This window comes from Rhinolophus sinicus, chromosome 12 (assembly GCF_057876585.1).
Source record: "Rhinolophus sinicus isolate RSI-liver-muscle chromosome 12, RSI-T2T, whole genome shotgun sequence".
NCBI lineage: Eukaryota > Metazoa > Chordata > Mammalia > Chiroptera > Rhinolophidae > Rhinolophus > Rhinolophus sinicus.
This window is the reverse complement of record NC_142512.1, coordinates 2,724,856-2,747,538: the sequence shown is the minus strand read 5'-3', so window position 1 is coordinate 2,747,538 and position 22,683 is coordinate 2,724,856. Positions and strand designations below refer to the sequence as shown.

Here is a 22,683-nt window from a genome sequence, read left to right as displayed (position 1 = left end):
GAAGTAAATATTTAGGAAAAGAGCTGTTTTGGGGGAAAATAATAATAACACTACATTGGTAGTTCCTTAATTCAAGTCGTGTAAAAATGTGATTTACATTTTATATTGTTGATTAACAGTAACTTAAAACTGTTTCATGAAAGTCCTCTCCCTTCATATAGTATTTAGTTATTGATTTTACACGGCCTGTCTAGCGATGTTGTTGTCACATTATTCATGTTATAAGCCCTGTCTATCAAGCCATTCACAAAAAGAAGTGTTATGCAAATATTGGAAAACATGATGGCCAACAAATTTGTCTTCACCCCTAAATTTGTACAGGGATTGGGTGTCACATTGTTGTCACCACAGTATCTATTAGATTCTGGATATTATTTTAAGCACTCCTTTGGACATTTAGTGAGAGGATAGCTTTCAGAAGAAAGGTTTACGTAAGAACAGTCTAGACTGGGACACTTGTAATATAGTTTGAAATATTCCCACACATTTCATATTTAAACAGACTATCATTACAACTACGTGAGAGTTTCGACCTAGCTCAGTGCTCTAACCTCGCTGCATCCCGGAGCTACTGCAGCTGCGGGAGAGGGAAGAACTCGGACTGCTAGGGCTCCGTTTTTGACCCACTGGGCTGAGGGGACAGCATATAACATGGCTGAACCCAACGCTCACGGCAGAGACCTCGGAAAAAAGACTGAGGGAAGAAGGCTAAAAATGGTGGTTTAAGCCCTCACTGCCAAGCAGAGAACGGAGCCTTAGGCACTGAGACTAGCCGCCCCCTCCCAGAGCTCGCCCTGCTCCCACCTGTCCAAGGCTAGAAGCAGAACAACAGCAGAAGAAAGGAAATAATAAAAATCAGAGCAGAACTCAATGAAATAGAGAACAAAAAGACAATAGAAAAAACTAATGTGACAAAGAGCTGGTTCTTTGACAAGATTAACAAAATTGACAAACCACAGCTAGGCTACTGAGATAAAAAGAGAGAAGACTAATAAACAAAATCAGAAATGAAAAAGGGGAAGTTATCATGGATGCCACAGAAATACAAAGGATCATCCAAGAATACTATGAAGGACTATATGCCACCAAATTCAATAACCTAGAAGAAATGGACAACTTCTTAGAAACATATAGCCTTCCTAGGCTGATCCATGAAGAACTGGAAAAGCTAAACAGACCGATCACCAGTAACGAAATTGAATCAGTCATCCAAAACCTTCCCAAAAGCAAAAGTCTGGGACCAGATGGCTTCACTAGTGAATTCTACCAAACCTTCAAAGAGGATCTAATACCAATCCTGCTCAAACTCTTCCAAAATATTGAAGAAGAGACAGTACTCCCTAACTCATTTTATGAGGCCAAAAATTACCCTGATACCAAAACTTGGCAAGGACAACACAAAAAAAGAGAACTACAGACCAATATCTATGATGAATACAGATGCCAAAATCGTAAACAAAGTTCTAGCAAATCGAATGCAACAATACATTAAAAAGATTATTCATCACGACCAACTGGGGTTCATCCCAGAGGCACAAGGATGATTCAAAATATGCCAATCCATCAATGTGATATGTCACATAAACAAAATAAACGACAAAAATCATAGGATTATATCAATGATGCAGAAAAAGCATTTGACAAGATACAACATCCATTTATGATTAAAACATTTCCTGTACGTTCAGGAACTCGACAGGCTGTCCCCTATCACCTCTGCTTTTCAACATAGTGTTGGAAGTCCTTGCCAGAGCAATAAGGCAAGAGAAAGAAATAAAAGGCATCCAAATTGGGAATGAAGAAGTTAAATTATCACTCTGCAGATGACATGATGCTATATATAGAAAAGCCTAAAGACTCCACCAAAAAGTATTAGAAACAATCAACAAATACGGTAAAGTTGTTGGCTACAAAATCAACACACAAAAGTCCATTGCTTTCCTATATACTAACAATGAAATCTCAGAAAAAGAAATACAAAAAACAATTCCTTTTGCAATTGCAGCAAAAAGAATAAAATACCTAGGAATAAACTTAACCTATGATGTGAAAGACCTATATGCTGAAAACTACAAGGCATTTTTAAAAGAAATTGAAGAAGACACAAAGAAATGGAAAGACATTCCGTGCTCATGGACTGGAAGAGTCAACGTAGTTAAAATGGCCATATTACCCAAAGCAATATAGAGATTTAATGCAATCCCCATCAAAATCCCAATGGCATATTTTAAAGAAATAGAACAAAAATTCACCAGTTTGTTTGGAACCACGAAAGACCCCGAATAGCCCAAGCAATCTGAAGAACAAAGAACAATACTGGAGGTATCACACTTCCTGACTTTGGCTTGTACTACAGGGCTACAATAATCAAAACAGCATGGTATTGGCAGAAAAACAGACACATAGACCAATGCAATAAAATTGAGAACCCAGAAATAAAACCACATAAATATGGACAGATAATTTTTGACAAAGAAGCAAAAAACATACAATGGAGGAAAGACAGCCTCTTCAATAAATGGTGCTGGGAGAATTGGATAGCCACGTGCAAAAGAATGAAACTGAACTGCTATCTGTCACCATGTACCAAAGTTAATTCAAAATGGATCAAAGACTTAAGCATAAGACCTGACACAATAAACTGCATAGAAGAAAACATAGGTACTAAACTTATGGACCTTGGGTTCAAAGAGCATTTTATGAATTTGACTCCAAAAGGCAATGGAAGTAAAAGCTAAAAGAAACGAATGGGACTGTATGAAACGTAAAAGCTTCTGCACAGCAGAAGAAACCATTGACAAAATAAAGAGGCCACCAACTGAATGGGAGAAGATTTTTGCAAACAGTGCCTCCGATAAGGGGCTAGTATCCAGAACATACAAGGAACTCATGCAACTCAACAACAAAAATCAAACAACCCAATTGAAAAATGGGCAGAGGACTTGAAGAGACATTTCTCCAAAGAGGACATACAAATAGCAAATAGACATATGAAAAAATGCTCAGCATCACTAATCATCAGAGAAATGCAAATCAAAACCACAATGAGATACCACCTCACCCCAGTCAGAATGGCTATCATCAACAAGACAAATAGTAACAAGTGTTGGAGAGGCTGTGGAGACAAAGGAACCCTCATACATTGTTTGTGGGAATGCAGACTGGTGCAGCCGTTATGGAAGACAGTGTGGAGGTTCCTCAAAAAAATACAAATAGAATTGCCATAAGACCCAGCAATCCCTCTCCTGGCTATCTACCCAATAAATCTGAAAACATTTAGAGATAAAGACACGTGTGCTCCAATGTTCATTGCAGCTTTGTTTACGGTGGCCAAGACATGGAAACAACCAAAATGTCCTTTGATAGATGAATGGATAAAGAAGTTGTGGTATATGTACACAATGGAATACTATTCGGCGGTAAGAAAAGATGGTATAGGAACATTTGTGACAACATGGATGGATCTTAAGAGTGTAATGCTGAGCGAAATAAGTCAGACAGAAAAAGCAGAGAACCATGCGATTTCACTGATATGTGGTATATAAACCAAAAACAACAAAAGAACAAGAAAAAACAAATGAGAAACAGAAACTCATAGACACAGACAGTAGTTTAGTGGTTACCAGAGGGTAAGGGGGTTAGAGGGTGGGAGCTGAGGGTAAGGGGGATCAAATATATGGTGATGGAAGGAGAACTGACTCTGGCTGGTGAACACGCAATGGGATTTATAGATGATGTAATACAGAATGGTACACCTGAAATCTATGTAATTTTACTAACAAGTGTCACCCCAATAAATTTAAAAACCAAATTAGAAAAAAAGAAAGAAAGCCCATATCACTTAGCTGTCACCCCCATCTTCCCGTCTCCTCCAGCCCCAGGGAACCACCAGTGTTCTTACTGTCTCTATAGATTTGCCTATTCTGGATATTTTATGTAAATGGAATCACACAATATGAGTTCCTCTGACTCGCTTCTTTCACTTAACATCACGTTTCCAGGGCACAACCGTGTTATAGCACATGTCAGCATATTAGTTATTTCTGCTTATTGCCCAACATTACTTCACTTTGTGGGTTAAATACTTATCCATTCATCAATGATGGATCTTTGTGTTGTTTCCACTTTTTGGGGATTAATAATTCTGCTGTGAACATTTGTGTACAAGTTATGGTGGGAGCCTACGGTTTTATTTCCCTGCCCTGGACGTCTGGCTTTCAAGCTCTCCTCCCGTGACGCTTCCTGTGACTGTTCCAACTCTCACTGAGCTCATTCTCCTCAGCAACTGTCAGCAGGACAACCTAGCCCTGAATTTGACAGGGCTAGAATTTGACAGGGCTAACAATGAATTTTACATTGTTCAAATTTTCTTCATGAGCGATACCTTGTCTTTCTAAGTATCAATTTGTCAAAGGAGAACTGGTATTCCATATGATGGCACCTCTCCTTGTACAAATTGAAAATATTTTGCTGAACAGTTGTTTGGATAACATTAAATATTCTATACCACACCAATACTTTCTTCTTGGAGACATGGATATAATAAAGCTTTTGTTGTAAAAGAATTTTACAAATTAAACACAAAATTGAAAGCACTTAATGTAATAGAGAATTGTTCAATCAAATGCTCAGTTTTCCCCCTCTGTAAGAAACAAAAAACATAAACAAACAAATAAAAAAAGGAAACCAGCCTCCCTTCACTCCTCCGCCACAGTGGGAATGTGCAGAGATTGGCAGCACGTGAGTAACTGTGAAGATCTGGGGACGGCTTCTCTGGTCCGCCAGAGCATGTTGCTTTCATCTGCTTCTCAGAGGACTTGGGAATGCAGCCCAGCATAAACATTTGCTGCGAATGAAGCGATCTGGGAGGTGGATTTAGCACTAGAGTCCATTCTTTCCATGTCAGTGGCTTTACCCTGCCTCTCATGGTCATGTGCACTGTATGCTCAGTCTGGGAGGTGGTTTCTGCGTTACACTCCATGGTCTTTGCCCGCTGAGTAGTACAGAACGAAGTGTATTGGCGTAGAATTAGCCCGTGGTCGGTGGCAGAATGAAAAAGTATTCACAAGACTCTACAGAGTGAGAAAGGATGTATTGAAAGTCAGGCAGAGAGTTTTCTGCTGGAACTGGCAAGAGGAATTTTACCAAGGCAGTGTGACAGAGAGAACTGTGGAGACAGGGGGTAAGGGAAATACTGACCAAAGGGGTTTTGCCAGGGTAGAGTCTGATGGAGACAGATGCACAGATGAGAAGTGCTGGGGTTTTATATTTTTCCATGTCGGGTGTAGGGTGCTTGTCAGCTTCAGAGGGGCTGCCGTTACAATTGTCTTCTCCTGGGAACTGCCCCGTTCCCACCGTTGATGGATGTCAGCTTCCATGGGGTTGCTCTTGTGACTGAGAAGTGTTCTTCTCCCACCCGTGATGGATGTAAGGTGCTTGTCAGCTTGCAGGTGCCGTGCTAGCCGGGGGGCTCAGAACAGGCAGTTAATGTTTAAGCTCGTTCGTGCAGCTTCAAGTTTGCTCCTGTTCATCTTTGCCTGACCCATCCTGCCAGCTCAAAAGCCCACTCCTGTTAGCTGTTTACTTGTCTCAGCACAAAATTACTTATAAATTCTTACAAGCGGACAAAAAGTACTGCTTTTAGGAAAAGTGTGTCTGTCTCTGTTCCCCTCACCTTCAGTTGGGGCAGCTGGACGCTGGTGGCTGGAATCGTTTGAAAGTTTGTTCACCAGCATGTGCGGTTGTTGACGCCCACCGTCGGTGGGAACTTTCGCTGGGGCCCAAACACCTCCGCTGGAACACCCAGGCTCGCATTGTGGCCCGAGCCTCCTCACAACATGGGGGCTGGGCTCCAAGGGTAACGTCCTCAGAGACACAGCCAGCAGCAGCTGTGTTGCTTTTTCTGAACCAGCCTTGGAATTCACACGGAATTTCTTTCAACATACTCTGTTTAGTAGGAGCAAGTCACTGAACAGTATTCTGTTTTTATGGCATGAATATTTCAAAACTTAGGGATACATTTAAAAACCTGCTTAATCTACCCACGGGCCACTATTTTATATCTTCCTCCCACATGGAAAATACACTCATCCCTACACAATACCCTCACAAGTCACAATTGTTACGGCGTCAGGCTCAGGCTCAAGTCCAACATTGTACCATCTTAGACTGGTGCCAATGATGATGAGATGCCTGGATCGTGGTTTCTGGAGTAAGCCCATCGAAGACAATTCCTTTCAATACGAAGACCTTAGAAGAAGCAAAGAGATGAGTTCGCTACCAGCCACACACCCAACATTCTGCAGAACTGCTAAAGTTTCCCACGCAGAAATGGAAATCGGGAGGCGTGCTGGTCCGCAGTGATTCTGAAACACCGCCTGATGCGTGCTGCCCATTCTTTGATTAGGACTTACTCCTGACCACGGGAAGGCTTCTCCATGCCCCTGTGCTCTACCCTCTGACCTCTCTGTTCTGTACTTTTCATGAAAAATGACCTGTGCGTGCAGCTCTTAGCCTGACTCCTCCCCTCAAAATGTGTAAGATCCACAGGCCTCCCCTTATTTTGTGCTGTCTTGGTTTTCATTAGGCAAAGCTAGCAAGCTCGTTTTTTGCTACTAGGATTCTCTTAAAAACTTTGAACTGCGTGTGAGTTTTATGGGTGTTCGTGCGTTTTGAGAAGCCACCCTCACAAAGCGTTTTGAGGTGAGCTTTTCACCTTGGGTTTCCTGTAACTGTTGTAGGACCAGGCCTTTAATATTCTTATACTCTTAAGATCCTTACAGGAATTGGAGGCCGCACCTTACTCTTTCCAAGTGACAGGCTTCCACTTGGCAAAGTGGAACAAGACTCTTTTACAGTCTTGTCTTCGTCCCTAGACCATGTCTTCCTGGAAGCACTCTGTATTAGATCTTCACCCACAAGCCATTTCTTCATTTTAGCGTGATTTGACAAGTGGACATGTGGGAGAGGCTATATTCAGGAAACAGATATTTGAAATCTGGAAATCATTTCTTCTTGGAATGCTATTCAAATTACCATAAAATATTGGTTGTTCAGTAAAAGGCTGATGGCATTATAATTTATTCTTATCAGATGCATTAATTACAGGCTTATTTTCGAAGTCTTATTTGGGAAGGCATTTATTGACTGAGACCTAAATAACGCAACATGATATCCCTAAACCTTCTTTAAAAATTATGGGGTGTTAAGTGAGGGAATTAAGAGACTTCTAAGAGGTGACTGCTGGTCATTTTGTGCAGTAAAGACATGAAGCAGTATAAAATCAAGTGCAGATGTTGTGTGGCAAACGCGATGACAGTAAGGAGTGTATTTTTGAGACTCCTGATGATTTTATCTTTGTTCTTGATTCTGAGTCATTCAAGGCTCCACATTCTGAGACTCTACTACAGTACAGATGACATTTATGGCAACTGAATTTAGTTCAGAGTTGATACTGCTTTTGGGCAGGACTGTTCTCAGTCAACTTCCTTCATAACCAAACTATATTATCTTATTCATGGAGATTGATGATGTCACAGCCAAACTGGAAACTGTGTCTTCAGAATGTCTACATCTGCTTGGAAAACATCAATCTCTTCAACAGGAGTTATTATCTATGAAAGGAATACAAAAGAAATGTGAAAAATTACAGAATAAAAATAAGGAGTTGAGAATTATTAAACCTCATATGTCATATGGCCATGAATACAGTACAAAAGAGTGAAGTAGAACGGTATAAACGGGAAATTTTGAAGAACAAGCAAGACAGGATGTCGTAAAAAAAATTGGAAGAAGTCGATCTATTTTTACAGATTCACTTATTGATCTTTAATGTGCCTTAATTCATTTCACTGCAAACTACATTTTGAATATATACATTGTATGTGATTCGCCTACTTCCCTTAATAGCTGCTGCTGCTGTTGTTTTCGGGGTTTTTTGTTGTTGTTGTTGTTTTGTTTTTGAGATTTGTGGAAGGAAGGTGGCATTTGTTTCTCCCTTTAGATATTTCAGTGTCCATCATTATTATCACTAAAATGATCTTTGAGAATCATTCTTACTAGAGAATCATTTTATTTTTAAGAGCAGTTGATATGAAACGAGACTATTAGGAAGTTAAGAAAAAAGGTGATTTAAAAATTGCACCATACTCTTGGATTATTAAATTATATTGTTTGATTTTTAAAATTTGAAATTGATTGTATTATTTGAATAATCAGATGACATGAATACAATAGAAGAAGGAGTCAACTCTATTTTCATATTTCAGATTTAATTCCATTGATATGGATGATAAATACATTAAACGTCAGCTTTTTTTTTTTTTTTCACATTTAAAGTTACTTTCCAAATCATTGAAAGGAAAGTGACTTTACTTTCAATGTATTCAAGTAAAAATGTTCTATAATTATTTTTAAAGTGTATCCTGTTGATTGGCTTTAGGCACAAGCAGCTGCTCCAGAAATTTTGGACCCGTTAAATGAGTATAACAATATTTCTATCAGAAGTCAAATGGAACTCGGAAGTAAAGGTCTGGAGTCTGAACTCTCCAAAGTGAAAACTTCTCAAGATTCTTGTGCAGTAGAATTGGAAAAATATAAGCAGGCCTACCTGGAAGAACGAAAACGTAGAATATCACTGGTAAATAAACTAACCAAGTAAGTCAAAACACATAGAGAAGATCAGTTAAGCTCATTAATTTGCCTCTAACGTATAATTTTGATCCAGCCAGGTTCATGCGATTAGAAGGAAGTGAAAGCGAAGTAAATAGTAGAATTTGGGGACATGATGCTAGTAAATGAACTTAACCTTTACAATGTTAGTCCAGGACATTTGCTTCTCTCCCCCATTTTTGGTTCACATGACTGTGTTTTTCCCACTGAATGCTTTCATAAAGTCAGCCTGATCTACTAGTCTTTAAGCAAAGTGTTTTGGAAACACTATAAATTAGACAGTGCTATTATTACAAAATTTCTTGTCAGAATTCCCCTAAATCGTTTCTAACGAGTTTAACTATTTGGGGGAAGATAACACTAAACCCAAATGGTTAAGTACTCTGCACATCTGGCTCTTGGTAAATGCACTTTCTTGATTGTGATCTGTGTTATTACCACTACAGGTGGTTTTGAGAAAAACTATTTTTTTCTAGTCTTTCTACTCTACACAAAGGTATACATGTTAAATAGGGAAAGATTAATGGAGGTGTAAAAGTCAGCATAATTGACAAGGTGGCTAAAAATAATAAGGTGGTCTGCCTGCCTGAGGGGCTGTGTGGAAGACAGAAAGGGCAGGTCCCGCCTTCAAAGCCTTGGTGACAATGTTATAAGCTAAAGCCTCTGGAGCTGTTTTAATTGTTTTGATAACCAACCAGGCTGTCTTGTTCCCCACTAGAGGCTGTTGCTCTAAATGATGCCTCAGTGCCAAATGGTTACTAATTTCTCCAGGGTAATGAGAGTATTTTCCAAGGGAGGTGACAGCAAATGCTTGAAAATATCTTTGTGGGATTTTTAAAAATCTCTAACCTGGTTTACTAAGTATGTCTCAGTGCAGTGCTCCAGAATCATACTACGAGTTCAGCCATTGCAGAAGGCAGCAAGTATTACCTGTGAAGCCGTCACATCTCTGAGAGCCCTTTCTCTCCCTCCCTGCTTTGAATTTCTTCTTAGTCTGGCATCCCCATAGAAATATGTGTGTTTGTTTAGAATAATTTTAAACCTATACTTGTGCATGGTAGGTGTGCCCCGACACATTTTCAGTGTTAAAATGCTGTTTAATGGGAAATTCCTTTTACTATTTATTACGGCAAATTGAAAAAAATGCAAGTCATTCAGGAAAAATAAAATTCAAAGCTTTGTGTTTCACAATCTTCACAGTGCTGATAAAAGGCCGGCAGAGGCCAGAACCAAACTCCTCGCAAAGGAACAGCGGAACCAGTTTCTCAGCACTGCTCTGAGGAGGCCAGTCCTGGAGCCACCTTGCGTTGGAAGTTTGAATACTAAGCTACTCCGCAGTGGAAATCCTGCTCCAAGAGAAAACTTGGTGATTCCGAAGTCAACCGCACAGGCTACAAATGATGATAGCCTGGAGGCTTACTGTACCGAGGTTAGTTATATTAGCTTCTTTCCCTTGGGTTTCAGATTTCTTTCTTTTGTATTTCTTTGATAGACTTCTTGTTTTGTTTTGTCTTATATATTCATTGGGGTGATATTGGTTAGTGAAATCATATAGGTTTCAAGTGTACATTTCCATAATACATCTTCTGTATATTTCACTATGTGTTCACCCCCCCCCCGTCAGTTCTCCTTGCATCGCCGTAGATTTGACCCCCTTTTCCCTCTTCTACCTCTCTCTCTTTCCCCTCACCCACTAAGTGTTGTTTGTGTCTGTGAGTTGTTGTTTCTTTCTTTCTTTGTCTTTGGTGAAATTTTGAGTTGTTTCATTGACTAATGTACACGAGGTAAAAGTCATAATTATGTGTGTTAATATACATACACAGGAGACAGAAATTTTACAATCTTTTTTTAAATCCCTAGATCTCTCCTGTGTTAAGAATGATTTATTATTTTTTAATAAATGTAATTAAAGTGATGCATTTAAAATTCTTGAAAATTTGCCTTTAAATTTTATTTTAGGTGTTAAATATCATTGCCTAATAACCAATGGTATGCTTTGAGATGCTTTGGCTTACTTCTTAATTGGTTTTAGTTGGAGATGATTCATAACAATTTTAAAGTTTTGTGCATCCCAGTGTTTCCTCCCCTAAGCGTAAGTGAATGATGGACGTCCAAACACTTAACCACAAATGGATGTTTATTATTAAATGAAACGGATATGATTCTTTTTATCAATTCGGCAAACTTGTAATACTGGAAAAGATTCATCTCTGTTTTTATGTTTAAAGTTATCTTCTAACAAGACAGTATATCCTTAATTTTTATTTTATTCATAGCATTATCTATTGCAGTGTTTTAAAATGAGATGCTTCGCAATTGTACATATTCTAAACAGGAACATTAAGCAAATATTTGAATTTTTAAAATGAAGTTCACTTATGTCTATATGTCTTGACAGCATTTGAGTAATTGATGAGTAGGATGGCAATGCTAGGGAATCTTTAATCACAACTTGTTTTCTTCGTGTGACGTGGTTATTAAAAATACTCATTCTTGAGTTCTTGACCAGCAGGATTTCTGTTTGGCTCTTTTTCATAGTGTCCATCTCTTTGATAAAGTACTCCTTCTGGTCATTCATTTTACTCCTGAACTCATTGAACTGCCTTGTGAGTGTTGTTATATCTGTGAGATTCTTCATGACTGCTGTTTCTTTGTTTTGTTTTGTTTTACCCTCCAAAATGTTTATTACATTTAAGCAACATGGAGAATACAGGAAGGAAAGCAAGAAATCATCTGCTCGGAACAATTGGTCTGATTTACATGCAGCATACAATATAGAAAATTAGTTTAAACGGTTAGTAGAGGTCAAATTGAGGAGGGCTTTAAGTGAGTTTGAATTTTATTCTCTAGGCAGCAGTAGGCATAAAAAGGATAATGAAATAATAATTCTTTCATGGGGGAGTATATAATATGTGGCAGAGAGTCTGTTACCTCCTTTGTCTTTGAAAAATTAAGTGAAGTATAATGTATGTCGTTAGTTTCAGGTGAATAAGTTTTTCCTGGTTCGTGCTGATCTTTGGCCCTAGAAGTAACTACTGTATGTCTTTTGACTATTGACAAATAGTATTTTACATAATATAGTATATAATATACTCAGCTTCTTGCTGGGGCTACAGTTGAAAATCGCTCAGCCCTGTTTCTCTTCAGCCATGAATAGACTGTATTGAACTGGGTTATTTTAAGCTGAGGGCCAGATTGCTGATTGACAGGTGTTAGATACATGCCTGAAAGTCATCGAGAAATGCTACTTTTTGTTCTACTGTGCAGAAACTAGTTCTGGGTGGTTTTTGTTTTGTTTTTTCAGTTAATGAGTTTTATTTATTTATTTTTCAGCTTTTTTTATTATTAGTTTCAGGTGTACAAAACAATGTAATAGGTAAACATTTATGATTTGTATCCCTCACATAATGATGACCCTCTCCCCTCATCAACGACCCCTCTGACATCGCACACAGCCATTATATTTCCACTACCTCTATCCCTAATGCTGTGCTCCACTTCTTGTAACCATATATATATACATACATGTACATGTGTGTGTGTGTATAAACAACTGTAGTTAACATTAACATTCCTTATTGTTCAGCTTCAGCTTCAGGTGTACAGTGCAGTGGTCAGGCATCTACATCATCCCTGAGGTGGTCTCCCTAATGAGACAAGTGTCCATCGCATACCCTTCAAAATCTTTACATTATTGATTACGTTCACCAAATTGACTTTCGTATCCCTGTGACAATCTTGTAGTTACCGATTGTGCTTTCTAATCCCCTCACCTTCCCCCTTATCCCCACCCCCCCTCCCATCTAGCAACCTTCAGTTTTTCCTCTATGTCTCTGAGACTGTTTCTGATTAGTTCACTCATGTATTCTTTTCTTTAGATTCCATATATAAGTGAGATCATAAGGTATTTATCTTCCTCTGTCTGACTTATTTCACTTAGCATAATGTTCTCTAGTTCCATCCATATTGTTGCAAATGGTAAGATTTCCTTCTTCTTTATGGCTCGTAATACTCCATTGTATAAATGTAACACAGTTTCTTAATCCAGTCATCTACTGATGGGCATTTCGGTTGTTTCCATGTCTTGGCTATTGTAAATAGTGCTGCAATAAACATAGGAGTGCATAAAGATTTTTGAGTTGGAGATTTGGATTTCTCTGGATAGATACCTAGGAGTGGGATTGCTGGATCATTAGGTAGTTCCGTTTTCAGATTTTTGAGATACCTCCATACTGTTTTCCATAGTGGCTGCAGCAATCTGCATTCCCACCAATAGTGCACAAGGGTTCCCTTTTCTCCACATCCTCGCCAGCACTTGTTGTTTGTTGATTTATTGATGCTAGCCATTTTGACTGGGGTGAGGTGATATCTTATTGTGGTTTTTATTTGTATTTCTCTAATGATTAGTGAGGTTGAGCATTTTTTCATGTCTGTATGTCCTCTTTAGAAAAATGTCTCCTCATGTCCTCTGCCTATTTTTTAATTGGGTTGTTTGGTTTTTTTGGAGTTGAGTTGAGTGAGTTTTTTAATAAAGTTTGGATATATCATTGGCAAATAGCTTCTCCCATTCAGTAGGATCCTTTTGTGTTTTAATGATGGTTTCCTTTGCTGTGAAAAAACTTCTTAGTTTGATGTAATCCCACATGTTTATTTTTTCTCTTTCTTCCCTTGCCCAAGGGGATATATCAGTGAAAATCTTACTCCGGGCAATATATACATATATACATAAGATTCTTCCTATATTTTCTTCCTATATTTTCTTACGGTTTCAGATCTTACATTTAACTCTTTAACCCATTTTGAATTTATTCTTGTATATGGTATAAGGAGCTGGTCCAGCTTCATTTTTTTGCATGTGTTTGTCCAGGTTTCCAAGCAACATTTATTGATTAGACTGTCTTTACCCCACCGTAAATTCTTGATTCCATTGTCATAGATTAAATGACCATATAGGCATGGATTTATTTTTGTTCTGCTTGGGTGACCTCTGCTAACTTGTCTTCTAAATCGCTGATTCGATTCTCTGCCTCATCTAACCCGCTGGTAATTCCTTCAAGTGTGTTCTTTATTTCAGTTATTGTGTTCTTTAGTTCTAACTGGTTGTTCATTATGATTTCTCTATCCTTCTTTGTGTCATCACTAAGCTCTTTAAACATTCTTGTCATCAGTGTTCTGAACTCTGTCTCTAATAGGTTGGTTTCCTCTATTTCATTTTGTTCCAATTCTGGAGATTTCTTCTGTTCTTTTATTTGGGACATGTCTCTTTGTGTCCCCATTCCTGCTGACTCTCTGTGTTTGCTTCAATGTGTTAGGTAGATCCCCTCGGGTTCTTGGTTTTGCTTGGTTGTCTTATGTAGTGCGTGTCCTTTATATTTGACTTGCACCACTTCCATATTCTCCTATGCGTGTGCTCCAAAGGTGACCCTTGTGTTGTGTATATTGTCTTGTTAAAGTTGAACTTTAATTGCTTTTGGCTTGTCAGTAGGTGGGATTGATCCTAGGCTGACTAGTTGTGAGACTTGGCTCTGCCCACGGTGGATGATCTGCTGCGTGAGGGTTGACCATTCAAATGAGGCTTGGCCCCTATGGGCTCTTGAGCCAGAGAATTCCCTCTGGGTGTGTCACTTGTAGGTCAAACCCGATAATACTCTGGTTTGGTCTGGAGTTGGAGTCTGGGTATGTTGAATATTGTGACTCTTGGACTGGGCCCTGGTGTAGGGCAATTTCAGAACAAAGCACATCACCAAGCACAACAACAACAACAACAAAGAAAAAACCAAATACACTCACGTGTAAAAACAACCAATAACCCACACTCAACACAGGCAAAAATATCAAAGATACGAAAACAAAACAAAACAAAAAAAGCAGCGCCAGTCTTGGCTTAAGCCCACCAAGTAATCTCCAGGCCGTCCTCTGCTGTACCAGAGAGTCCTCTGCGTATTGTTCAGGCAGAGCCGGTCACCTGGTGCCCAGAGTGACCCTGGGACTGCAGTCCTGGATGAGTGGGGCTATGGGGGCTGGATGGTAGTTTCTACAAAGTCAGTGCAGTTTCTGTTCTTGCCTGCACATATGCACACTGAGAGTAACACAGCCAGCCCTGTGCCCAGGTCTCCTGAGTCTTAGGGCACTTCTTCCGTGTGTGTGAGTGTGTGTGTGTGTGTGTGTGTGTGTGTGTGTGTGTGTGGAGGGTGGGAGGTTTCTGAGCTGCTGAATGCCCAGAGCTGCCACTGTTGCCTACTGCTGACCCCTGGGGATGTCTCTGCAGTTGTAATTGCCCTGCCCTAGGCAGGTCAGAAAAGGTGGCGGCTGGGGATGGAGGAGTCTTCTCTCTCCCCGCCCAGCAGTGTCACATTCTTCCCAGCTTCTTCCCTGGGTCACAGCAGCTGCAAACCTGGTCCTCCCAGATTCTGAGCACTAGGGCTCCTCTGTAATCTGACACTACTCCTCAGTTCAGGGGCCACTTTGAGTCTCTGGAAGGGCAGGGGTAGGATTGGGAGAGTCAGGGGAGGGGCCCAGGTATGGTGTTTCCTTCCTTTGTCTGACCTAGGGCCCAGCTGGAGGTCTCAGCTGAGGTTACTGCCTCAAATGCTGGATATGCTGCTCTCTGGGCAGCGGAGATCAGCTGTGGGACACAGGGAAAGGCCCACCTCCTGGCTCTTGTGGTCTCTGTTCTGTTCTGGCACCACCAGCACCTCCACAGCCATGGATGCGGGCCCAGTCTCCCTTCCCACTTCCCCTGCTCGCCCAGTTTGCCAACCTTCAAGTAACCTTCCTACAAGTCTCTTAGCTGTTCTGTGTGACGAGCAGAGAGCATGACTGCTGTTTTGAAATCTCGGTCATGTAGATCACAGTCTTCCGTGACTTTGACTTGGTTTCTTAAGAAGTGTCATCGTCTGTCAGTGTTACCGTGTCACCTTGCTTGTTCATGCTGCTGAATGCCTTGTTCCTCTACAGGCACATTTGAAGTAGTGAACACTTTCTTATGTAGGTACATTTCGATGTGAACAATTAAACAGGTATATAATTAGAGGTCTTTCTTTTGTTTTCAGTAGATGGTACAATAGTGTAGTTTCTGCTTTCTCCCACAGGTGCTCCTTGAGTATGGGAGGTCCAGGGGTGGGGGGCTTAGCTGTGGGTGTGGGAGTCCAGGCCTGGGTGACCAGGGAGGTGGGTGTCGCAACTGTATCCAGATCTCCAGGGTCTCTGGTCACCACCACCACTCAGGTGGGGGAAGTGGGTGCTTGAGGGGAGCCTGTTCTTGAGCCCGCTGAGCTTCTACCTGGTTCCCTATGTATCCTGGTAGCACTGTGTGTGGTCTTGAGAATGGAGAATTGTTTCTGCTGCTGCTACTGGTCCCTGGTGGTGCCAGCACTGCTGCATCTGGAGAGGGGTGGGGATTCTTGGGGAGGTGGGGGGATGCTGCTGCTGCCCCGCTTAGCCTCCCCTGGGCTGTGATGTGGGAGCTGCACCCCATCCCCTCCAACGCTACTGCCTTTGCGGGGGCTTCAGGCTCAGCCTTGTCCACCTGGAACTGCGGCTGTGGGCCTGTCCCTGTCCTTGCCTCCATCCTGCCTCCCTTTCACATCCAGTGCACCCTCCTTCCCTTATACAGATGTGTGGTCTTTTAAGGAATTGTAGTGTGTTGAGCAGAAGAACCTTTCTTGGGCGATAGATGCCCGATGAGTTGTAGATATCGGTGGAGATAGAAAGGGGTTGTCTCTCTTGACATGATGTTTACATCATTCCAAAGAATATTCCTTTCAATCAATGCATGGTGGTTTGTGGTTTTGATGGTGTTTTGTGGCCTTCTTAACGCAGAGAAAAATAGCACAGGCCTGTGCTAAACGGGGCTCCAACCTGTGTTTTCATTCAGCTTCCCCTTAAAACATCATAGGAGAGCAAAGCCAAGGGCTTTCGGACAGCCCTTCGGCTAAATGGAGTCCACGTCCTTCAGAGTGGTGAACCTGGAGGAAGGACTGGGTACCAAAAGAAAGTGAATGTCCAATGCTTCTGTAAATTGTTAAGCGTATTGCACAGTTAAAATGTTCTCAGTAGTTTTACCACAGAAATCAGAAGATGAAAGAGTGTAAAGGCATAAGCAATGCAAGAGAATATGCTTGTGGACATTTTTCCTTTAATTATTTTTTGGTAGGAAAGAGGTGTTTAGTTTTCAGTATTTCCTCATAAATTGAAAAACCGTTTTTGTTAAAGTCAATGTCCTCATTCCAAGGCCAACGCTGTTCCCTTGTGAGGCGCTGGGTTGCCCAATCATGCAAGGCTGAATAAGAGATGAAAAAGCACCAACTCTGTCAGGATCCAGAGATCAGTGTCCCAACTCACTACAGAACCCTGGAAAGACTTATGATATGGTTGTGATGATGTGAGATTGGACAGAAGTGCACTAGATGGTAAAGAGAAATCTGTTTTGTGTTTTCAATTTCGCTATAGTTAACCCCAACATGAATAATACCTGTGTTGGTTTATATTGGTCAGCCAAGTTTGATTCTGAGGAAAAGAAAAGTCATTTTAAGGAAGAATTTCCTCAACTTGAGTTTCCTTTCTTTAACTCATGATTTTCCCTTTTAAGTTCCGTGTTCTGTGTTTAGAAGTGTTTATGCTTTATAAACTGAGTGTGTTGACTTCTGTTAGTAGAAGTTGTGATATTAATCTGTGTCTTTATTTTTATTCCTGACTTTAAAGCTTATACTTGAGTTAGAAAGCTACTGTTTTGTTTCTCATGCCTTAACATTATTGAGCTACATGACAAAGTATTACGTATTCATATTCTTTGAGTTGTGCTTAGAAATCGATGGAATTTTCCTTAATACGAGGTAGCAGCTGGCATAGCACTCTAGCCTCAATAGGAAGGCTTATCCCATTCCTGGCCCGCAGCTCATTGGTTTGGTGACCTCAGGTGACCTATAATCTCTGTGAGCCTTGGTTGCCTCTTATGTAAAATTAGGGACTTTCACTAAATCAGTGACTTTCATATTTGAAAAATATTGTTTTCCTCAAAGAATAGTACTGTTCTTTGAGAAATTTTTTTTTTTGTTTAAAACTCTATTACTGTGTTTCCCCAAAAATAAGACCTAGCCGGACAATCAGCTCTAATATGTCTTTTGGAACAAAAATTAATATAGGATCTGGTATTATATTGTATCATGTCATGTCATGTCATGTCATGTCATGTCATGTCATACCACGTCATGTCATGTCATGTCATATCATATCATATATCATGTCATACGCTGTCTTATAGTAAAATTAGACCAGGTCTTAATTTGTTTTTGTTCCAAAATGCATTAGAGCTGATTGTCCAGTTAGGTCTTATTTTCAGGGAAACACGGTATGTAACAACAGAGACCAAGGGCGGCCAGATGCCTCAGTTGGTTAGAGTGCAAGCTCTTGACAAAAAGGTTGCCGGTTCGATTCCCACATGAGCCAGTGAACTGCGCCCTCCACCGCTAGATTGAAAACAACGGCTTGAGCTTGTAGGTGAACAATGGTGGGCAGCCGGTTGGCTCAGTGGTTGGAGCACGGTGCTCATAACGCCAAGGTTGCCAGTTCGATTCCCACATAGACCCGTGAGAAGCAACGGCTTGAGCTTGGAATTGGGCTGCTGGTGGGCAGCTGGTTGGCTCAGTGGTTGGAGCGAGGTGCTCATAACATCAAGGTAACCGGTTCGAGTCCCACATTGGCCAGTGAGATGCACTATCCACAACTAGATTGAAAAAAAATGGCTTGACATCCTGGAAAAGCAAACTGTTCCTCGATAGTCCCCAATTAAAACAAAACAAAGCAAAGCAGAGACCGTAGCACTACCTGGCTAAGGAGGGATGCAGGCTCCTAAGCTGTGCTAATCCGTGGGTGTCCCCATGGGACCTGAGCTTTCTCCGAGACGTAGTGTAGTGAGAACTGCCAGTTGTGAGAAAATCCTTCTAGCTAAAATCCTTTGGATTAAAGTTTGCTGACACATTCTTTTGTGTATAGTTTTCTCAGCTTTCTATATATTTGATGAATGGAAAAGTATAAATGAGACTGCAGACGTGTTCTCCTTATTAATGTTGGACTTCAAGCTACTTCCACCATCTGAACACACGCCTCGCCTAGAAATAAACATGCCGTGTTTCCCCGAAAATAAGACATAGCTGGACCATCAGCTCTAAAGTGTCTTTTGACATTGGTAGTTCCTGAATTCAAGTCATGTAAAAATGTGATTTACATTTTATATTGTTGATTAACAGTAACTTAAAACTGTTTCATGAAAGTCCTCTCCCTTCATAGGGTATTTAGTTATTGATTTTACACGGCCTGTCTAGTGATGTTGTTGTCACATTATTCATGTTATAAGTCCTGTCTATCAAGCCATTCACAAAAAAAGTGTTATGCAAATATTGGGCAACATGATGGCCAACAAATTTGTCTTCACCCCTAATTTGTACAGGGATTGGGTGTCACATTGCTGTCACCACAGTATCTATTAGGTTCTGGATATTATTTTAAGCACTCCTTTGGACACTTAGTTAGAGGATAGCTTTCAGAAGAAAGGTTTAAGTAAGAACACTCTAGAGTGGGACACTTGTAATGTGAAATATTCCCACGCATTTCATTATTAAATAGACTATAACTAGGGCTACTTGAGTGTTTTGGAAATTGGGCCTGATTTCTAAGGAACAAAGTTACATTTAAAGAATTATATATTATTTTTTGTTTCATATATTATTTTTTGTTTCTAACACTACAAAGTCATGAATAAGAAAGTAAATTTGAAAACTGGCTCTCGGTCATGCTTTATTCAAGCAGCATTTCGGAAATCTTTCTGTCCATATGAATACAGTAATGTTTCAGTCATAGATGGCAAAATCATTTTGGTTATTGTTTCTGTCAGTAGACTTTTCACATGACATCACAGTACCACTTTCATCATTTTATGTCTTTAAGGTTCTATGCTGAAAAATGAATAGCCTAGAATACACCTTAAGATTACTTTTCTAGAAGTGCAAGAACGGAAAGCTCATTTTGAGGAAAAGTCCATTAAAGTAAAAACAAAAAACAAGAAACATTTATAAAGGACAATTTTTCTAAGAATTGCAAAGTACTGCATTCACTGTAAAATATGACTTGACCTGTTTAAACTTCTTTGTACCAATCAAATCAAACGTCACCCTTTGAAATTATGTATTTTCGGTAGACCAATATCAATTGCACTGTTGGTCAGATTAATCTAAACAGCATCTCATATAGATGGTCTCTATTATGTAAAATCAAAACAGGCAGTAATTTGTTTTACTCATTTTATTAATTTTTTGGATTTATATAATCTGTACGTTAAATCTAGTCTCTAAAGGTATTATTTATAGGGCACATTTCATAACATATATGTCATTTCTACAATAAAGTCTCTTGTTTACCTTAAATGCTATAATAAGATTTGATTTATTTCAGTTGTGGCAGAAGTTCGAGAAAGAACTAGCTAGAGGTCGACAGAAAGGTATGTTGCCAAAATGTATTAATTCAAGTTAGATATCATTGATTTCTGGAATAAAATGTAAATAGTAAATGGCATCCCTTTCCATGTTCTGATAATAGATACTACATTACATATTTTCTTCATAGCAAATAAAAAAGGTGAAAGCATAAACATTTATAGTGAGACAAGGTCGTATCAGTATTTATGACATTGTATATCTTTTTAAATATCTCAAGAGTCTATGTATCTCTTTTTGTTTTTGGTCTGTCCCCTTCCTTTCCTCTGCCATCCCTATGGAACTGTCCACCTGCACATTGAAAACTGGGCGTCATCAACTTCTTATGTTTTTGCCAGTGATATGAGGCCCAATACCCAGACTTATCTAGTGATTTTTAGGCAATTACAGTTCATATATGGCATTTCCCCAAACACAAGACCTAACCGGAAAATAAGCCCCAATGTGTCTTTTGGAGTTAAAATTAATATGAGTCCCGGTCTTATTTTCGGGGAAATACGGTACCTCCTGGGAGGGCCAAGCTACCATATTTCCCCGAAAATAAGACCAGGTCTTACATTAATTATAGCTCCAAAAGACGCATTAGTGCTCAATTTCCGGTTAGTCTTATTTTGGGGGAAACACTGTAGCTGTCACCTGATGGGTGACATTTAAATCTGCAGTCGTTGACTGTGTCATTAGTTTGCCATGTACCCTCAGGAGAAACTCCAAATTCCTTTGCATGGAATGAAAACACCCACATCAATTTAGTTCTCACCAAATATTTCAGCCTTGTGTCTTGCTACCAAGCCTCGTTTGTTTGCACCTTTGCTCTAGCATCTAGCTAAACTAGACCACTTCTCATTCCGTAAGTGTTCTCCCCCACTCTAGTTTGCATCTGCTTCTTCCCTCTAGCTGGCCTCCTCTGTCCTTGTCCTTCAGGCATCAACTTCCGTATGACCTCCACCAGAGAACAGACAATCAATACTGGGGTGTCCCTTCCGTGTGCCCCACTCGCGTCCTGTTGTGCATTTGTGTGGTATAGGGGACTCTGCATGGAAATCGCCTGTTCATCTGTTCCTTCAGTTTATAGTAGATGATGGGTCAGGGGTGGACCGTGTCTTCTTCACCTTGTAACTTCAGTGCTTGTCGTACGACCTTGTCAATAAAGGGATGAAGAACGACACAACCAGAAGCTCTGATACTTAACAATAGCAGTTAAGTCAGTGTGCAGCCGTGGGCAAATTATATTGAATATGATCTCCTATTGTGCACTGTTGCCTCATATATAGGTTTTTCATTCTTCTTAACGCTTATACTTAGTTGTATTTTAAAGAACATAATTCTTTCTTTTTCTTTCCAGATGCTGCTGAATTTGAATCTAAATACAATCGAACATTTCCTCCATTATCTATTGATGATCAACTTAAGAAGGCAAAACAAGAATATGTCCAAATTTTGAAAGAAAAGTATATGATCTAAAATATAAGTCATACAAGTGTATTTACTGGGCTGTTTAAATAACATTTTAATTGCATCCCAAAGCATATGACATGCGAAATCCTTATTAAAGGAAAATACTTTTGTATCACATGTGTATAGGAAAATTTATTTCGTATCATATGTGTATAGGTGCAAAATTAATTGAGGGGTTTTCAGTTGTTTGTAAACCTTTAAATCGCAATTACGTTAGCACAAACCTAATAGTATTTTAAACTATTTTCTTGGCATCTAACTAACTTTGCAATGAAATGAAAACAAGAAGTATTGCATTTTACATACTCAAACTATCCAAATACCAGTGTTTAATAACACCGAAACAACAAAGTTGTCATTAATACTTCGATGGTGTTAACTGATAGCCTTTTTTTGTATTTTTCAGTTTTTATCACCATATATGAAAGTAAAGCTTTAGGCAGGCATCATTTTGATATCTGCTGCTATTGCTATGAGCAATGTTTGGATGTATTACAATGGTTATAGTGCCATAACACTTGGATATAATTTTAAGCACTGATTCATAGATTCTGTCCTCATAGAGCAATAAGATTTGTCTAAGGATTTTCACCTTTTTTATTTATTGAGTGTATTTATTTATTGGAAGCAGTTTAAAATTAGGGAAAAGTTCCAAGTTTTAACACAAAGAACTTTTTTTGCCTGATTCATTTGATAGCAAATTGCTGACATTATGCCATCATCCCTGATTTATTTATTTCCTACAAGACGGTACATTCCACTGACCTGTCCTAGCGCCTTCACAATCAGGAAATTAACACTACTGCATTCTATCCTTTAATCCTCATATTCTTTTTATAGCACAAAGATCATGTTCAGATCCATAGATTGTATTTAATTGTCATGTCTCTTCATGCCCTAGAGTCTGGAACAGTTCCCTAGTCTTTCAGTGACTTTCATGACCTTGACTCTTTCGAAGAGTAAGTTCCAGTAATGTAGACTGTCCTTCAATGTGGGTTTTTCTGATGTTTCTCTGTAGTAAGATTCAGATCATATGTTTTTCACAAGAGCATCACAGAAGTGGTCCTGT

The 22,683-nt window shown here is 39.6% G+C and overlaps 1 protein-coding gene and 1 long non-coding RNA gene across 2 annotated transcripts in view; both read left to right on the top strand.

Moving 5' to 3' along the window:
- LOC109439781 (ankyrin repeat domain-containing protein 26-like) overlaps window positions 1–8,659 on the top strand; it is a 43,453-nt gene extending 34,794 nt beyond the window's left edge. Inside the window, exon 14 of the mRNA XM_088788976.1 lies at window positions 8,441–8,659. Within this exon, the coding sequence (XP_088645102.1) occupies window positions 8,441–8,659 (219 nt within the window). The remainder of the gene's footprint in view (window positions 1–8,440) is intronic.
- A 1,229-nt stretch (window positions 8,660–9,888) lies between these two features.
- On the top strand, window positions 9,889–21,726 carry LOC148756432 (uncharacterized). Its single transcript, XR_016022828.1, has 3 exons — window positions 9,889–10,099; window positions 20,119–20,164; window positions 21,502–21,726. It is a non-coding gene; the product is annotated as an uncharacterized LOC148756432 (long non-coding RNA).
- Window positions 21,727–22,683: the final 957 nt, after the last annotated feature.